At 30.3% G+C, this 21126-nt stretch overlaps 1 protein-coding gene across 1 annotated transcript in view; it reads left to right on the top strand.

The window, feature by feature from the left end:
• Positions 1-7375: 7375 nt before the first annotated feature.
• Positions 7376-21126, top strand: part of LOC139842671 (uncharacterized) — an 81136-nt gene continuing 67385 nt past the window's right edge. Inside the window, exon 1 of the mRNA XM_071832789.1 lies at positions 7376-7904. Coding sequence (XP_071688890.1) covers positions 7376-7904 — 529 coding nt within the window. The remainder of the gene's footprint in view (positions 7905-21126) is intronic.

The raw sequence follows: 21126 nt of genomic DNA, 5'->3' as shown, positions 1-21126 counted from the left end.
GCACCAACTCCCCAATTTCATTTTTACAATACTAACCTTTAATTTTATTAATAGAGCCCTACATTTAAAAGCCTACTGTGTGTTAATAGATAGATAGATGTTATCAGTAAAATCTTCACATACTTTATATTCTCACTTATATACTTCTAATCAGTCAGTCAGAAACTCTTAAGCGAAAAAACAGGAAATCAGCTGAAACGACTAACAAACTTTATATGGTAATCGCTAAAAATGAAATCGGTGAACAAATAATAAACGACATATGTTCACGAGTAAAAACGAACTTGGTAGTATAACGACTACAAGTAGCAAACAACTTGAGAAAATTTAATGTGCCACGGTTAGCGTTTTATTAGTAAAGACTGTAGAAGCTCAATGTGCTTTAAATTGAGAACTTACATATTATATTAAAGACACGTTACACACGTATACTTATAATACTAGTACCCAGATATCAGTATAAGTAATCAGAAAGAACTGCACATAAATAAACTAAACAATCCTATATCCTATACAAACAGAAAAGCACAAACAATACTAACAAAATTTGGCTACAATCAAAGTGAGAGAATATATTAAACCAAAAATCTGTAAATACTAAAGTTAAACACAATTAATCAAAGAACAAAAGGGGAAAAAAACCCTAACTTTACAAATTTCATACTTTACTTAAATCAACAAACAGTTAAAGTAATCATACATTAGAGATAAGTTTCAAGAAAGTGGAGAATTCAAAACTAACCTTAGATTTGAGAATAAAGTAACTATGTGTGAGTGTATGAGCGTTAATCGTCAACTTCTCGGGTAAAAAACTGTAAATCAAATAATCAATAAACAATAGAGAAGTTGGAGATTTAATGCATAAAATCTGAATGTCTCTAATTTCATACAAGCAACGACATGAAACAACCAAACAACCAAACATTTCTAAAAACTACCATTAAATTGCACGAGTCTTATCAAATTCATGTTTGAAAATATCGCCACCTTACTCTTAAGATTTGGATTTGAATTGCCATGTCTAGAAAGAACCCTAACTTTAGTACTAACTTTAGTACTTTAGGATCAAAGTTTATTTTGATTCTTAAAAAATAAATAAATTGTCCAAAATAACCTCATTTTCAAAAGTGATTTAAAGTATGTCCTTAAAAATCTGAAATTGCATTTATATTCACCGACTACGCATCACACACCAAGCATGATGTGTGTACATTGGTGCGCTATGCGTAGTCACCAAGCACTAATGCAAGGCAAGCTACTGGTAACACGTCGCGCATTAACCAACCATAAACATGTATGGTGCGTGTTGACCATTTACTAAGGTGCTCATTTCCTTTTAACACTCACACACATCAAAAACTTTCAAAGCACACACCTAACTGATGTTTTCCATTTTGGCACTTCTTTTGCTTGATATACTACTCTCTTTATCGAAGAAAAGAAATCAACTTATAACCGTCATTATACACTTTTAGCCTTGTTAACACGCAAACATGCACCAAAAACCCGCTTTCGCGTTTTTTGTGAACGAAAATCTTTGAAATCCGAGGTATACAAGTTGTTGATCAAGAAGTTGGACGTTAAACATCCTCTACAATGGCTAACAATCATGTAAATCCACTTTTCTAAGTTTTTAATTGATTATTTATTATAGACATTTCGCCGAACACTTGGTGTGCGTATATCTATAAATTGTTTTTTGGTAAAATTGTGTGGGTGTATGTAATATATATGTATTGTAAGTATTTATCTGTTGTTCGAGTTTTAAGCCTTAGATTAGATTGAATAAAAACTTAGAAAAGTATTTTTTTTCCTCGATACGACCCTATGTACGCACCATGATCCATACATGACGTGTGTCTGTTTTGTGCGTGGTGCGAGTTGCTTACAGTTAATCTATTGGTTTGCTATTTAAATAATGTTCTTTTTGCATTGTTTTTAAGGTATTGAATATCTACCGGGTATGCTTACCCCGAAGAAAAGTTTGGCTACAATCAGAAGCATATCAATTCAATTGATTGAAAAACAGCGGGCTATATTTGAACGGACAATTTCGGGCCATGATTGGATGTCTGGTGTGTCCAGGCAACGATCCGAGCTATCGCGATGCTTCAAAAGAAGCGTAGACGACCTGTAATCTATGAGTTCACTTTAAAAGAAGCGTAAAATAGACGGGCTATAATTAATGAGTTTAAAAGAAGTGTATTGATCGATACAAATTGAAAGTAAGATTTAACTCTTCTCTTAGAATCAATGAGTTCACTTTAATTTCTTCCACATTGATGGGTGACAAACAATCATATCTTTTATTCTAATAAAGAATTAACACTTAGCTTTATCTCAATACCCATTTTGTGATTTAAAAAGTATTATCTGATTTTATTAATTAAAAAAATTTATCAATGAATAATGAATGCATTTTTTGAGAGGGAAAATAATTTATGTTAATAATTTAGTTGTTGATGATGCTGATATTCCTTCTCTTTTTGTTGATCATTATGTTAATTTTCTTGGTTCAGCTGCAGGGGACGTGGACCTGTAAATTCCGGAATCTTTATTTACTAAAAAGTTGAATCATGTTAAAGCAGCATACATGGTCCGTTCTGTTACAGCAAGTGAGGTAAAGGACGCTATGTTTGATATTGGGAATGACAAGTCGCCTGGTCCGGATGGGTATACAGCTGAATTTTTTAAATAATCTTGGAACATAATTGGCGACGAAATCATTGATGCAGTCCAGGACTTCTTCCGCAACGGTCAATTATTATCAGAGATTAATCATATGGTAATTGCGTTGTTGTCTAAAGTTCAATCTCCTAGTAAAGTCACGGATTTTTGGCCCATCTCTTGTTGCAATGTCTTGTATAAGTTGTGATGACCCGGAAATTTCCGATCAAATTTAAACTTTAATCTTTATATGATGCCGACACGATAAGCAAAATCTGTAATGTTGAGTCTCGAAAGTTTTGAAATCTATATTCATGTAATTAGTTAACCTTGACCATTCCCGAGGATTCACGAACAATTGTGTGTAAATGAATATGTAAAAATAAATATAAGTATATATAATAATTTTAAGTAATAGAAAACAAATTAATCAATTGAATTGATTAAGTAAAATATTATATAAAACAATAAAGTGGTGATTAAAATAAATCTATATGTAAATATGATTTCTATACATAGTTAATATTATATATAGATTGTGATATATATATATATATACATATTAACAATACAATAAATGTCATCACATAATATAATATTACATAAATGGTATCATATTTAATTTCAAGTTTGAAATATTATTATCATTCTTTTTTTGTTATTGTTAGTATTGATATTATTACTAGTAAATTAAAAGTATCATTATTGTTATTGTATATTATTATATTATTAGTTATCATTTATTATTAGTCTTTATCAATAATATTATTACTAATAATATTATTATTAGTATTATCAATATTAATAGTATTAATATAATTATATTAGTTAATCATCAAAAATAAGAAAATTATATATATATATATATATATATATATATATATATATATATATATATATATATACACACTTAGATACGAATAACCAACTTATAAAATACACATATATAAATACATATACATATATAAAATACAGAAATTTATATATATATACTTATAAAGATATAAAGATAAAGATATAATGATATAAAGATATATATAGACATATATATACGTACAGATATATACGTAAACATAAATACGGAAATTTAGTATTCTGCTTTCCATTGTTTTCAAAAACTGTAGGTGATTGAGCTTTGTTTAATTAGTCGTACAAATCAAGTTTGATCTCTGCAGCAGAAGCCAAAATCAGTTGCAAGTCTAAGTCAAGTTTTAACGTTTTCTTTTTGTTCATTCTTAAAGGAATAAATCTGTCAACATACACAAATATATATGCATCATCTCTATCTTATTGAGAATACATTCGATCACCATCAACCACGTCCGCCACCAAACACCATCACCCCCATTCAACCAAAACACAACCATTAACACACTCGTACCTTCTTCTGTTTCTTCGACCGTTGCAAACAACCAACAAACCGAAACCCAAATTGTTCTTACTCATCATTCGTGTACCCACGATCCACTCACCACCCCACTCTCATCTCCATCTCCTCTTCATAACCAAAAACCACCATTAATCACATCTATATCTATACATTATATACATTCACTTACACATGAAATCATCTAGCTTGATCACCATAGGATGACCATGAATCGCCATTACCTCGAGCCACCATCGAAATTACTATTGTTTTCTGCTACGTATTTTCTTCCTTCTTCCTTTCATTTTTTTCTGTTTGAACAACCAAACACCACCAACAACTTACATCACCATGAATCACTTTCATTACTATTTTTTTTTCCTTCTTCTTTTCTTTTCTCCCACGAATGAACCTCACAAAACCCTCATTGTTTCTGATGTAATAAGGGTAGAGTGGACTGCAGTTTTATAGCGGTTTTTCTTTGTTATGCTCGAAAGAAAATACATATTTATATATCTCCTATACTCGCTATTAGATAAGAGAGAGTTAGCCTTTACAGCTTATTTCAACGTATTTTTCTGCTGGGTTTTATATGCAAAACAGATGGAATACTTTATGTTGCTGTCCAACCCTCTAAATCATTTTGTTTATTTCCTTTCTATCCCACCACCGAATTCCATTAACAATTGTCTGCCACTTTTGCCTTTTCCTATGTTTCCTGCTCAAACAAGTGTCTATTAAAGACTCCTAAACCGAGCTATTCGTTGGCTAATTAATTAAATGTATATTGGGCTGTAATCCTATTCTTTTGTTGATGGACCATCGTAAGTTTTTCCTTTTTGGGCTGCTACAGCAGCTTCTTGTTTACTCCTGCAGAAGCTCCTTCCCATTGTTGGGCCAAAATTACGAGCTAATTAATAGAGGGTGATGATAATCCGATGATGAAGATGGAACGAGGACGATGGTATGTATACGATGATGATGATATGATTTGATACATAAAATAACGATGATGATTATTATGATACAATGATATCGATTATGATGATGATAATTCGAAACAGAAACCATCCCGTTGCCACACCTTTAGATCATTGTTACAGTCCCTGCTGCTACTGTGTTATAGAAAGATAAGATGATTAGGTTATGATTGTTTCTGTTTCCAGTCGAATTATTTTTGGAAAGAAGAGGGGAAAAGGAAAAACGGGTTATAATGTTTTGATTGGTAAAATAAAACATAAAATAGATCAGCGCAACTGGTTAGAGGTGTTTGGTTTAATCGAAAGGTCAAGGGTTCGAGCCTGTGCGTAGGCATCTTTATTCTTTTTGGGGACTCCTTCATTGTGAGGTAGTTTTCCTTATTAATATTGATTATTATTATTATTAAGATTATTATTACTATTGTTGTTATGATTAATCTTACTAATAATATAGTTATTATTATTATCATACTTATAAGTTTTATTATTATTATTATCATTATCATTATTATATTTATTATTATTACTATTATTAGTTTTATAATTATTAAGATAAGTATTACCACAAATGTATGATATATGATAGAAACTCATTTATAGATACAAATACGAATATTATTATTACTAATGTATTTACTAATATCATTTAAAAATATAACTTTAACATTTTACTACTAGTATAACTATTATTATTATTAATATGATTATTAAAATGGTTATAATTAAACTTATAACCATAATTAACAAAATAGGTATCTCTATAATTATTATTATTATCACTATTAACATAAGTACTACTATTATTAATATTATCATTATCATTATTAGCATTATTATTAAAAAATATTATTTTTACAACTATATTATTATTAAGAGAATCAATATTAGTAAAACTATCATTTTTATCATAGGTATTAATATCTTTACCTTAATAGTATTATAAATATTAATTTTACAAACAAAAGAGACTTGTATGTAAAAAGTATATTACATACTATATTTTCATATGAAATATTAATAACTGTAATAATAACTAAATTACATATATTATATAAAAATATTTAAAGATATTATAAATAGTAATAAACACATATATAAATATTGAATTCAACACATTATATATCTATAACCATAAGTTACAATTTAATAAAAATATTATAATAAATATATATATACAACATTGTTCAATTACAATATTAAGTGTTAATATATATATATATATATATATATATATATATATATATATATATATATATATATATATATATATATATATATATATATATATATATATATATATATATAAATGATATAGGTTGATGAATCCGAGGCCAACCCTACACTTATTCATTTGTAGTTATATGTATTTTTACTACAAAATACATTAGGTGAGTTTCATTATTCCCTTTTTAAATGCTTTCGCAATATATATTTTTGGGACTGAGAATACATGCGCTGTTTTTATAACCGTTTTACGAAATAGACACAAGTAATTGAAACTACATTATATGGTTGAATGATCGAAATCGAATATGCCCCTTTTTATATAGTCCGGTAATCTAAAAATTAGGGAACAGACACCCTAATTGACGCGAACTCTAAAGATAGATCTATCGGGCCCAACAAGCCCCATCCAAAGTACCGGATGCTTTAGTACTTCGAAATTTATATCATGTCCGAAGGAGGATCCCGGAATGATGGGGATATTCTTATATACATATTGTGAATGTCGGTTACCAGGTGTCCAATCCATATGAATGATATTTTTGTCTCTATGCATGGGACGTATGTTTATGAGAAATGGAAATATGAAATCTTGTGGTCTATTAAAATTATGAAATGATTATTTATGTTAAACTAATGAACTCACCAACCTTTTGGTTGACACTTGAAAGCATGTTTATTCTCAGGTATGAAAGAAGTCTTCCGCTGTGCAATTGCTCATTTTAAAGATATTACTTGGAGTCATTCATGACATATTTTAAAAGACGTTGCATTCGAGTCGTTGAGTTCATCAAGATTATTATTAAGTCAATTATAGTTAGATATATTATAAAATGGTATGCACGCCATCAACTTTCGATGTAATGAAAGATTGTCTTTTCAAAAATGAATGCAATGTTTGTAAAATGTATCATATAGAGGTCAAGTACCTCGCGATGAAATCAACTGTTGTGAATCGTTTATAATCGATATGGACTTCGTCCGGATGGATTAGGACGGGTTTTAACATAAGTGCATTAGTAAGATCATTACAAATCGTATTAAAGATTGCTTGGATGATATTGTGAGTGATAACCAGTCAGCCTTTATTCCTGGGCGTAATATTTTGGACAATATTTTGTTAACGCAAGAACTTATGCGAAGTTATCATTTATCGAATGGTCCTCCGCGTTGTGCTTTCAAAGTGGACATTCAAAAGGCTTACGATACTGTTGAGTGGTCTTTCTTGGAGTCTAACCTTGTGCGGTTTGGTTTTCATCAGACTATGATTCGGTGGATTATGAAATGTGTTACGACGGTCTCTTATTCCATAAATATTAATGGTGATCTTCATGGGTACTTTAAAGGAAAAAGAGGTTTACGTCAAGGTGATCCAATGTCTCCGTATTTGTTCACGCTTGTCATGGAGGTTCTTACTCTTCTCTTGGTCCGTAATGCTTGTCTTTCTGATTTTCGGTATCATCCTAATTGTGAAGAACATGAGATTATTAATCTCTGTTTTGCGGATGACCTCTTTATTTTTTCACATGCCGATTACAACTCTGTTCAAATTATTAATGCGGCATTGGAACAGTTTAAGGATTGGTCTGGTCTGGTGCCTAGCATGCCGAAAAGCACTGCTTTTTTTGCCAATGTTACGAACAGCTTGAAAGAACAGATTCTTGGTTTAATACCGTTCGATGAAGGATCATATAACGACCCTCATTTTTTCATTCTATATTTTTCCTTATTAAATGCCCAAACAATATAATTAAAACTTAACGACTTAACTTTAATTAATAATTGTTAAGTATTGAAAATTTTAAAACGTAATAATTAACTTTGTGTAATAAACAACAAGTTAATAAAATACGAAAATGATAAGCTAAACAACTTTCGTGAACAAAAGGTAATAAATTAAAGTTTAATGTATATAACTTAATTAGTCTTAAATAAGTTTTGGGGATCATTTAAGCTAACTTAAAGTACAAGGACTAAAGTGAAAAATCCTAAAACCAACCCATGTAACCCTAGCCGAATTTAGGAAGGGTAAAATTACCCTTTTGCCCCTTAAATTTTCGGCCAAGGCACCCATAATCACCTCCTCATTTACTTGACTTGTTCCCTAAGTAATTCCTAACTAAACCCTAATTCTAGAATTATCTAATCCTCCCTATAAATAGAGGCCTAAGCTAGAGCTAAAGATGTACCAAATCACAATCAAAAATCTCTCTCAAATCTCTCCCCTCTCTCTCTAATTTTTGGCTCACAAAACCGAAAATCCCCCACCACCATCGAAAATCTTCAAGGGTTTTCAAGCAATCTTCATCGTGTTCTTCGTGCTCTTCAAAGTTCTTCAAGAATCTTCAAGGTGTTCTTTAAATCTTCAAGGTTTTGATCTTCATCTCCAAAGTGTTTCATCTTTTCTTTGTTAATCATCTTCGAATCTTCAAGGTATAACATAAACCCTAAAACTTATTTACATAATCTTTGATCTTGTTTTAAATTCATATTCATGATATAATCTTGTTAATTCAAACAAATACATATACATATACATGAACACGCATAGATATATACATATACATGAAGAAATAAAAATATATATTAATATGTATGTGTGTGTGTCGACCGAAAAAAAAAGAAAAGGAAAAGGAGTGTTTGATCTTTAAAACCTAGGTGATTAGATAAAAGATTTGTTTGAGTTAATTAAGGAAACAAAATATAAATATATATACATATACATAAATCGATACATATATATATACATGTAAAAAATATATTTTTATATATATACATATATATCTAACGACCCGTCCTAATCCATCTGGGCGAATACATTACATTTGATTACATCGCGAGGTACTTGACCTCTATATGATACATTTTACAAACATTGCATTCGTTTTTAAAAGACAAACTTTCTTTACATCGAAAGTTGACGGCATGCATACCATTTTATAATACATCCAACTATAATTGACTTAATAATAATCTTGATGAACTCAACGACTCGAATGCAACGTCTTTTGAAATATACCATGAATGACTCCAAGTAAGGTCTCTAAAATGAGCTAATGCACAGCGGAAGATTTCTTTAATACCTGAGAATAAACATGCTTTAAAGTGTCAACCAAAAAGGTTGGTGAGTTCATTAGTTTATCATAAACGATCATTTTCATCATTTTAGTAGACCACAAGATTTTCATTTCCATTTCTCATAAATATACGTCCCATGCATAGAGACAAAAATCATTCATATGGATTGAACACCTGGTAACCGACATTAACAAGATGCATATAGAATATCCCCATCATTCCGGGACACCCATCGGACATGATAAATTTCAAAGTACTAAAGCATTCCAAATTCCAGAATGGGGCTTGTTAGGCCCAATATATCTATCTTTAGGATTCGCGTCAATTTGGGGGTCTGTTCCCAAATTCTTAGGCTACCAAGCTAAAAAGGGGCATATTCGGCTTCGATCCATTCAACCATATAATGTAGTTTCAATTACTTGTGTCTATTTCGTAAAACAGTTATAAAAATAGCGCATGTATTCTCAGTCCCAAAAATATATATTGCAAAAACATTTAAAAAGGGAGCAAATGAAACTCACCATACTGTATTTTGTAGTAAAAATACATAGACGTCATTGAACAAGTGTAGGGTTGGTCTCGAATTCACGAACCTATATTATTCATATATTTATTAAAACATATACTTGTAATCGAACAAGTTTAGATATTATTATTAATTGTTATTTCAGTAACTTATATGTTTCATGGGAAACTATTTTAACTATATTTATTTTATATACCTTAGATAAATAATTAGTATTTATTATGAAAATATTAATGTTGTTATGTGATATGTTTTAAATATATTCTTATATAGCTATCTATTTGTTAAAATAATATCAATAATAATAAATAAAAATTTGTATCTTTTTATGATAATAATAATAATACTAAAAGTAATTAGATTTAGTAATGATACTGCTATTAATAGTTTTGATAATAATACTAATAATAAGAATAATGTTAGTAATAATAATAATTTCAATGAAAAGATAATAATGATAAGATAAATATGTTAGTTTTCATAAAAATAATATTTTAAATAATAATGGTACTTTTAATAAAAATGATGATTCTAATAGAAATTTTAATAGTCATATTAATAATAATACTATATATTTTAATAATAATAATAATGATAGTAATATTAATTATACTAATAATTTTATTTCTAATATTGGTAATAATATTAATTACTTAATAACAATCAATAATAATAATAATAATAATAATAATAATAATAATAATAACAATAAAAAATAATAATAATGTAATAATAATAATAAGAGTATTAGTAATAACTACCTCAAAGGAGTAGCCCCTTAAAAATGCCCAAGTTCGGGTTTGAACCCGCGACGTCCCGCTAACCCAATAACATCCTTAACCATTCGTCCGTTTTTGTTTTTCTGTTGTATAATCATACTTAATTTTATTTATCCCATAATATTTTGTTTCCCGTATTTCTTCTCCTTCTTTTTTTCTAAAAAAATATGTCACAACCCGGGATCGAACTCGAGACCTCTCTAAACCCACAACACTTTTAACTAACTGCTCTGCTCGATCCTTTCTTAATATAAATCGCATATATATCTTAAAACAAACCCGATTATCCCCTTCCTTATTATCTAGTTGTAGTCCATTAAAAGCCCGAGAACAAAATGGCCCAACGATTGTTAGTGTCCATTAGGTTGTGAATTAAATCAGACAAGTAGATAATGGTGGGGTTATGAGATCGACAGAAATGGGAATCAGGTTGACACTAACTCAACATCAAATTCGCTATCACTTATAGTTATTATTATCGACTTATCTCATCATCATCTGTATCTCTTTCGTTCTATACCATCATCAACATATCAATATCATATCGTCATCATCATCATAGTAGCGATATCATCATCTATATCTATCACGTACAAGAAGAACCGAAATGGCTGCCATGTTAAGTTTCGTACGCCCATCTAAAGCCCAAGAACAATTAACCCAAATAACTGGTGGCCCATTTCTTACTCTAGCAATTATATATAAAAAAAATGCTATAGCTTCCAGTAAATAAATAGAAAGAGATATATATAAACATGCCTCATTTATTTTCTGTCTTTGTCGACAACAAAAAAAACGCTGGTACCCACAAGTTTGACATTTAATTATTCATCCTAGCGACTTTTGTAAGTTATTAAACAGCCCACTTCCATTTAGTTAATACACAAATAGCAGCAGCCTATAAACACAAGTGAAGATAGAGAGAGAAAAAAATTAAAGCGATTGTGATGGTTGTGGGTTATGTATGGTGATCAGAGGTGGTGATCATAGGTGATTCAAGATGATGGTTTTAGGTGGTTACAGCAGTCGTGTTTGGACAGGAAATCAGAAATGAAAATGGTGGTGTGAAAGGTGGTTCACGATGGCTTTAGGAGAGAAAGATGATGAGGTAGAGAGAAAGAGTGACGAGTTAGGGTTTGACGATGGTGATTTGGTCTGAAACAGAAACAATAGCAAATCGTAGCAGTTGCAGGTGACGATTGTTTGATGTAACCAAAAGAAGGAATAAGGTAGTAGCTAGTTATAGAAAGTAAACTATATTTGATGATGGTGTACACTTGAGAACCTGTCGAGTAATACACATAAGCAACAAGTGACAAAAGGTTTTGGTTGTGGTTGAATTCGGACAGTAGCAGTTGATCTCGACTGTCAAAAATAGCAACGATGGTGGTGAGGTTGTGGGTCGAATAGCAACCAACAAGTATTCGTACGTGGTGTCTAAGATTAGTGGATATGATGGTGATAATTAAGTTTCACGATGGTGGTTTGTAATTGAAGGTTGTGGTTGTCGATCCAAAACAGAAGAAGAAAATAATCTGTAGCGGTGCCTTGGTTGTTGTGGGTTCGATGGATGGCTGCAAAATAACAAATAGTTTCAAAGGTTTTGCATATGGTGGTTGTTTGGGTTGATAACATGATGAAGATGGTGGTGGCGAGGTGATCACGGTTGATGGTTGATGAAGTTTGATGGTGAGCAGAAGTAGATCCTAAGTAGTAGCGATAAACAAAGCTGTTGATCGAATTAAAAACCACAGTAGCAATGATTGGGGAGAGAATTTGAAAGGTGATGATCAATGAGTGTTTTTGGATGATACATGAATATATCACACATATATAATATCAATAACAGTATTAAACAATAATGGTTTGTTATAGTCAACATAATAAAGGGACATATATGAGTGATGAATGTAGAATAAAATAATACGGAGTAGTAAACAGCTGCGCAATTCAACCAAAAAAAATAGATTATTGTAGCTGTTTGATGGTGATGGCAATGGGCGTCAACCACTTCCTAAAAGTCAATTGATGAAAAGTAGTGGAATTGTCCACGTAATTGTGTATGTTTTTATATTGATATATTCTATTTTGCATGAAATGAATTTGTATATAAGATACAAGATAGTGGGAGTTGCCGAGCTGTGATGGCACAAGCAACCGAAAAGGAAGGGGTGATTTAACAATATCTTGTTTGTCCCCTATCACCACATGATTTGTTGTTGTTTGAATTTTGTGACTTCTCTTACTTAAATACAAATCAAAAATCATATAAATAACTAGCATACCTCACACGACATCGTTCTATGAATAAGTAAGACGCAACCTTAATACTTTTAACTAATCACAATTGATAAGTTTCACATAACAATAATATCAAAATTTACAAAGCAATTACTTACACTGTATGCGTTACAAATTTCAAACGAAATGACATTTTGATGTAACTTTATATATAACATTACATAAGTCATTTATTAGCTATTCATATATTCATAATAAAAAAGTAATAACTTACTTACAAACAATGTCAACAATAATTACGGTAAACGACCTCAATTGATATTTCATACATATTAACTATTAATTTATATTACTTAAATTTGTTATTTACTTCATTTTATATATTTAAAAAAAAAACAAATTAAAATCATATAATATTTTTATTAACGTTTTTCAAATTAATATATATATACAAATATATATTTATATTTATTTATAACTTGTTGTTCGTGAATCGTCGGAACTAGTCGAAGGGTAATTGAATAAATGAAACAGTTCAAAATTTTGAGACTCAACCTAACAGACTTTGCTTATCGTGTCAAAAATATAATATCGTATCTAGAGTTTGGTTCAAAATAAGTCGAAATTTTCCGGGCCACTACAGTACCTATCCGTTAAAGAAATTTCGTCCCGAAATTTGAGTGAGGTCGTCATGGCTAACAATAAAAATGTTTTCATGACAAATATGAGTTGATAATTAGAGTTTCATCATTATTGATTAATATAGATAAAACGATTCGATCATGTGAAGCGTACGAGTGAAGCTATCACAAAAGAGTGAAAAGTTTCGTCTTAACTTTTAACGTAGTCATGGTGGATTTCCGGAATTCAAGGAATTTAAGGAAATCTTCTAATCAGAAAGAAAATGTAATAGAACGATTTTTTTTAGCAACTGTTGGAATTATGGAAAGGATAGAAATATCAAGAGAATATTTTCTTGATATATTTAGAGGTTAAATAGAATGAAAGAGTTATGTAGCATGGCACATGATGACGGTATAGTCTGTGAATCATCACGTTCCATTAGAAATTCAACATGACTTACTGTAATATAATCACGTTGATCAAGTGTCATTATATTATACTAACTCATGCATCAATTCCCAACACTACTTTAAAAAAAACATTCATAATTTAAATTCAAAGATTTACAGAATATAGAAACTAAGATAGTTTCCTTTTATGAGATAACACAGATAGTGCGGAGAGATAATTAATATCGGACGAGAATATTTATGAATATATCTTCAGAAATATTGAGGATATATACAATGAAAGATACGATAATATCTTAGAAGTTTAGATTCACACTGTGATGAAGAAATTCAATCACAGTGATTTAGAGCGATTAAGAAGTAAGGTATTCGTTAAAGATTTCATCAGAAACAGAATCATCAGGATTCTTTAAATACAGGGTTTGGTCCTTGTATTTGTCCTTGGTCTCCTTCAGGGTTTGCTTAATTCATTTTTCAGTATCAAAATCTTTCAGCTTTTTCAATATTCCGAGTATTGATTCGCAGACTGAGTGCTTTTCAGAATTTCAGAATTGAAGATCAAAATTTCCAGGAGTTACACGTTATATGTATATATAACTGTTGAAGTGAAAACGCTTGCGAGATTCAAGATTGATGATTGATGATCCACGGTTGTTGGTATGGCAATTTTTGTTACAAGATGCCGATGAGTTCATGATAAGACTTCAATAGATAAATATAGTAATTTGTCGAAGAGATTTAAGCCAAGGAGTAACGTGGTTGCTGGTACGTCTGCTGATAATATGATGGAATATAAAAGGTTCCCCGGTAATGATGATGGAAAGGGTAATTGTTATAATAAGGCTTATTCGAATGAAAAATTGAAGTTGATTTGCTGGAGCTGTGACAAAATTGGCTAATTTGAAAAGGAATTGCAATGTTATTTTCGTTAATAACAATGCCAAAGGAGCTATCACAGATACGTGTTAAACTTCTACTTGGGTTCCAGAAATTTTCCCAGGTGCATGACTGTGGATAACATGTGGTTGGATCATCATCTCGATTGAGGTGTTTTCAAGAATCATGAAAGGTTTGAACGCAGATCGTAATCGTCAAGATACAAATGAAGTTTAGGATGAAATCAAGTGGCAAACTTGAAGAATTGTTTAGTTTCATATGTTATAATCAATATTTTAATTCATTTTAATTGTCCAATGTTGGTAGTCCTCAGTTGATAGTCCACAGTTAGCAATATATAAAATTCGAATTAATTAATACGTGTCGTGACCCGTGTACATGTCTCAGACTCGATCACAACTCAAAGTATATATATTATTGTAGAATCAACCTCAACCCTGTATAGCTAACTCCAGCATTACTGCATATAGAGTGTCTATGGTTATTCTAAATAATATATATAGATGCGTCGATATGATATGTCAAAACCTTGTATACGTGTCCTGATATTTAAATGCGTAAATAACAGTATTTAAATGACGATAAATAAAGTGCGTAAAATAAATAATAGAATTTAAATGACTATAAATAAAATTGCGAGAATATAAATTGCGATAAATAAACAGCGATAAATAAATTGCGATAATAAAATATAATAAGGAATTAACAGTTAGCTAGGAACAGTTAGCTAGGATTTTGTTAGCGTGGATTCTTAAAAAAAAATTTTCATGGTTAATTTGTTTGTTTCTAACAAATTTTATTTTTGTCCAATGTTTTCTTCATTATGCCACTTGTTGGATTCTGATAGATCAAAATCCAAATATGAAATTGAATGAAAAGGGTTATTCTGCGGTGAACGGATACGTATATCGGTGGTTGTAAATAGGATAGTAAATGACTGTTGAATTAGATTTGAAAGAATGTACAGTGTACTTACTAATGTGAAATCTAAATATTCCTCGGGTATTACCTACCCGTTAAAATATTTTCACCATTAACAGTTTGTACGAAAGAATTTTTAATTACAGTCTTTATGAAAAAATATATATAAATAAATATTTTCTTCAGATGTAATCATGAATTTAATGAGTCAATATGATATTCAACTCATTTGATTTACCGTTAGAACAAGAATATATAATCTCTAAAACATTAGAGATTACATAATCGCCATGTCGAACGAAGATAAATGATGTAGAACGATTCGCAGATTGATGATTATGCTCGAGGTACATAATGAGATGTTGAGGTGTGAGATGTTGAGCTTGGGTTGTTGATGGTACTGGTATTAATGTTGGTGGTACTGTTGGTGTCGTTGATGTTGCTGAAGCTGGTACGTTTTGCACCATATTTTTCAAGGCTACAACTCGAGCGCGTAGTTCGTTGACTTATTACTTCGGGATGATTGTCTGTAAGAATGGGCGAATGAATTAAGGTTTAGAATCTGAGTTATGATATAGTCGTGGAGAGATATTCGGGAAATGAGGGTGAAAATGGTGTTACGAACAGGTTCGCCTGTAAGTGCTTTAGGTTCTTCATCAAGAGGTGAATTCGGTTAGTAGAAGGGATCGCCTTCTGCGCGTCTCCATTGATTAAGTCGACTACGAACCTATCAGATGAATTGGGGATGGATGATTGGTTGATTCATTCTGGTGACACTGCTTTCGGAGCTTAGGTGAAAATCCATATCGGAATAGCTGTCGGAATCCGAGGAATTCGAACTGGTTGAGGGATTCATCTCGTACAATCAGATGAAGGATTTTCGATAAGAAATAGATTATAGGATGTAGATTAGTACCCTGCAATACATAGTTTACATATGCATATATAATACTAAAATTCCATAAGTTACGGAGGAATCTACGGAAGCTGTCAAACAAAGGTAACAATAACAGATACGCTAAGATATGAATTTATCTATACACTGTGTATGCAATAGAGGCACTAAGACGTGTCTAGACTTTAAGGATGATAAGCAAAAAATTTTTGACACTAAATGATAAGCAAAACTTTTGACATGCAGACACGGTCGAAGTCCAGACTCACTAATGCATCCTAACGACTTATCAGTTAGACACACTAATGCAGACCTGGTTCGCTAAGACCACCGCTCTGATACCAACTCTAACGACCCGTCCTAATCCATCTGGATGAATACATTACATTTGGTTACATCGCGAGGTACTTGACCTCTATATGATACATTTTACAAACATTGCATTCGTTTTTAAAAGACAAACTTTCTTTACATCGAAAGTTGACGGCATGCATACCATTTTATAATACATCCAAATATAATTGACTTAATAATAATCTTGATGAACTCAACGACTCGAATGCAACGTCTTTTGAAATATACCATGAATGACTCCAAGTAAGGTCTCTAAAATGAGCTAATGTACAGCGGAAGATTTCTTTAATACCTGAGAATAAACATGCTTTAAAGTGTCAACCAAAAAGGTTGGTGAGTTCATTAGTTTATCATAAACGATCATTTTCATTATTTTAGTAGACCACAAGATTTTCATTTTCATTTCTCATAAATATACGTCCCATGCATAGAGACAAAAATCATTCATATGGATTGAACACCTGGTAACCGACATTAACAAGATGCATATAGAATATCCCCATCATTCCGGGACACCCATCGGACATGATAAATTTCGAAGTACTAAAGCATTCCAAATTCCAGAATGGGGCTTATTGGGCCCAATAGATCTATCTTTAGGATTCGCATCAATTTGGGGGTCTGTTCCCAAATTCTTAGGCTACCAAGCTAAAAAGGGGCATATTCGGCTTCGATCCATTCAACCATATAATGTAGTTTCAATTACTTGTGTCTATTTCGTAAAACAGTTATAAAAATAGCGCATGTATTCTCAGTCCCAAAAATATATATTGCAAAAACATTTAAAAAGGGAGCAAATGAAACTCACCATACTGTATTTTGTAGTAAAAATACATAGACGTCATTGAACAAGTGTCGGGTTGGTCTCGGATTCACGAACCTATATTATTCATATATTTATTAAAACATATACTTGTAATCGAACAAGTTTAGATATTATTATTAATTGTTATTTCAGTAACTTGTATGTTTCATGGGAAACTATTTTAACTATATTTATTTTATATACCTTAGATAAATAATTAGTATTTATTATGAAAATATTAATGTTGTTATGCAATATGTTTTAAATATATTCTTATATAGCTATCTATTTGTTAAAATAATATCAATAATAATAAATAAAAATTTGTATCTTTTTATGATAATAATAATAATACTAAAAGTAATTATATTTAGTAATGATACTGCTATTAATAGTTTTGATAATAATACTAATAATAAGAATAATGTTAGTAATAATAATAATTTCAATGAAAAGATAATAATGATAAGATAAATATGTTAGTTTTCATAAAATTAATATTTTAAATAATAATGGTACTTTTAATAAAAATGATGATTCTAATAGAAATTTTAATAGTCATATTAATAATAATACTATATATTTTAATAATAATAATAATAATGATAGTAATATTAATTATACTAATAATTTTATTTCTAATATTGGTAATAATATTAATTACTTAATAACAATCAATAATAAATAATAATAATAATAATAATAATAATAATAATAATAACAACAATAAAAAAATAATAATAATGTAATAATAATAATAAGAGTATTAGTAATAACTACCTCAAAGGAGTAGCCCCTTAAAAATGCCCAAGTCCGTGTTTGAACCTGCGACGTCCCGCTAACCCAATAACATCCTTAACCATTCGTCTGTTTTTGTTTTTCTGTTGTATAATCATACTTAATTTTATTTATCCCATAATATTTTGTTTCCCCTATTTCTTCTCCTTCTTTTTTTCTAAAAAAATATGTCACAACCCGGGATCGAACTCGAGACCTCTCTAAACCCACAACACTTTTAACTAACTGCTGATGTGGGAGCAGAGTAGTATAAAAATACTATTAAATTTTACAAGGAAATACTATTAAATACGATACAATTTTACACAAGATATTTATTTATTTAGAGAATGGATATACTTAAACCTTGCTACAATACTTATAGGCAGTGTACCTAATCGTACAGTAGTGTAGTTTTTAGTAAGTTCGGTTCGTTCCACAGGGAATCTTTTTAAACAAAGCTTAACGCTATATTAGTTTACTTTTATAAAAATACAAATATATATACAAGTAATATTATTATTATAAAGGGGGGTTTTTTACCGTTTAATGACCGGTTTGTCGATTTTAAAACTTTAGTCGCAGTTAAAACCAAATGTAAAATAATAAATAAATACAAGACTTAATTTAAAGTGTAAAGTAAATAACGATAATGAAATTGCGATTAATAAAAATGCGATAAAATAAACTTGCGATAATTAAAAAGTACGATAATTAAAAGTGCAATTAAATACAATAACAATAAAAATGCGATAATTAGAAGTGCAATTAAATATAAAATAAAGGAAATTAAATATGAAATAAAAGAATTATGCTTATTTAAACTTCCGTAATCATGATGTTTGACGTGTTGATTTTAGTTTTATGCCCATGGGTTAATTGTCCTTTGTCCTGGATTATTTAATATGTCCATACGGATTTGTCCATAATAGTCCATCAGTCATAAATATAAAGAGCGAAAGCCTTCGTCAAATTATTCTTATTCCCGAAGTCAAATATTCCAACTAATTGGGGATTCGAATTGTAACAAGGTTTTAATACTTTGTTTAATGAATACACCAGGTTATCGACTGCGTGTAAACCAAGGTTTTACTACTTTGTTAACAATTACATCAATTACCCTTGAATGTAATTCACCCCTGTTTCAACAAGTTTATTAACTATTAATCCAGTTCCGTGTCCGGTAAAATGAATAATTATTGGTATTTATAGATATCCCACCCACCGTACCCAGTCAAGCGTATGTGGTTATATATAAATACGTCAAATTATAAGTTTGTATATTAAATTAACAAGGTATTGTTTAGTTAACATAAAACCCATTAATAGCCCATAGTATAATTTCCACAAGTGTCGTTCTTTTGTCCAAACCCCAATTATGGTACAAAGCCCAATTACCCAATTTTAGTAATTAGCCCAACATCATGATTACTTCGGATTAAATAAGCATAATAATAACTTAGCTACGAGACGTTAATATAAAAAGGTTGAACATAACTTACAATGATTAAAAATAGCGTAGCGTTACACGGACAGAATTTCGACTTACACCCTTACAACATTCGCTAACATACCCTTATTATTAGGATTAAAATTAAAATTAAAATTAAAATTAAAATATAAATATATAATACGTTTTATGAGAGAAGAAGAAAAAAGATGATTTTTGCGATCAGAATTCGGTTGCTTTTATAGGGAGTTTCAGAAATTGGGGCTCCGCGACTCGCGGCCCATTTTGCCTTCAAACTTCGCGAGTCGCGGAGTTTAAAAACACAGCTCACATTCTTTGGAGTCTTTCTTGCCGACGATTTATTTATAAATATAATATATATATAATTAATATAATTAATTATATATTATATTATATTTATATACATAGTTAACTTGTAATTTTTAGTCCGTTGCGTCGAGCGTTGAGAGTTGACTCTGGTCCCGGTTCCGGATTTTCGAACGTCCTTGCGTACAATTTTATATTTTGTACTTTGTGTTTTGAATCTTGTACTCTTGTAATTTCGAGACGTTTCTTATCAATAATTGGAACCTCTTTGATTGTCTTTTGTACTTTTGAGCTTTTTGGTCTTTTGCGTCTTCAATTCGTCGAATCTGTCTTTTGTCTTCACCTTTTATTATTTAAACGAATATCACTTGTAAATAGAACAATTGCAACTAAAAGCTTGTCTTTCTTGAGGAATAATGCTATGAAATATATGTTCGTTTTTAGCATTATCAAATATTCCCACACTTGAGCGTTGCTTGTCCTCAAGCAATATCGTATTGAAATACTAGAATCACTTCTTTATTCTTCACACTTTGTACATCAGTGATTTCTATACGGTGGTATAAACAATGGTAGTAACGATATGGTTTACAGTCCCACATGACTATAAAAATTTAGATCCATTAAGGAAATTGGATCTTTATGAAAACATTTGATCTTTTGAAAATTAAATCTAGTTTTTACCCTAGATAAGTTTTCCGGAATAACCCTTTACCGGTGTTTGCAAAATATTTTTGTGGGTTTGGTGGGTTTCAGATTTGAAAATTTTAGCTCAAAACTTATGGTTTTGTGTCACCCACTT

The sequence above is a fragment of the Rutidosis leptorrhynchoides genome, chromosome 4, assembly GCF_046630445.1.
Source record: "Rutidosis leptorrhynchoides isolate AG116_Rl617_1_P2 chromosome 4, CSIRO_AGI_Rlap_v1, whole genome shotgun sequence".
In the NCBI taxonomy this organism is placed as follows: Eukaryota; Viridiplantae; Streptophyta; class Magnoliopsida; order Asterales; family Asteraceae; genus Rutidosis; species Rutidosis leptorrhynchoides.
Note: the sequence above shows the minus strand (reverse complement) of the source record. Positions and strands in the feature narration are given on the sequence as shown.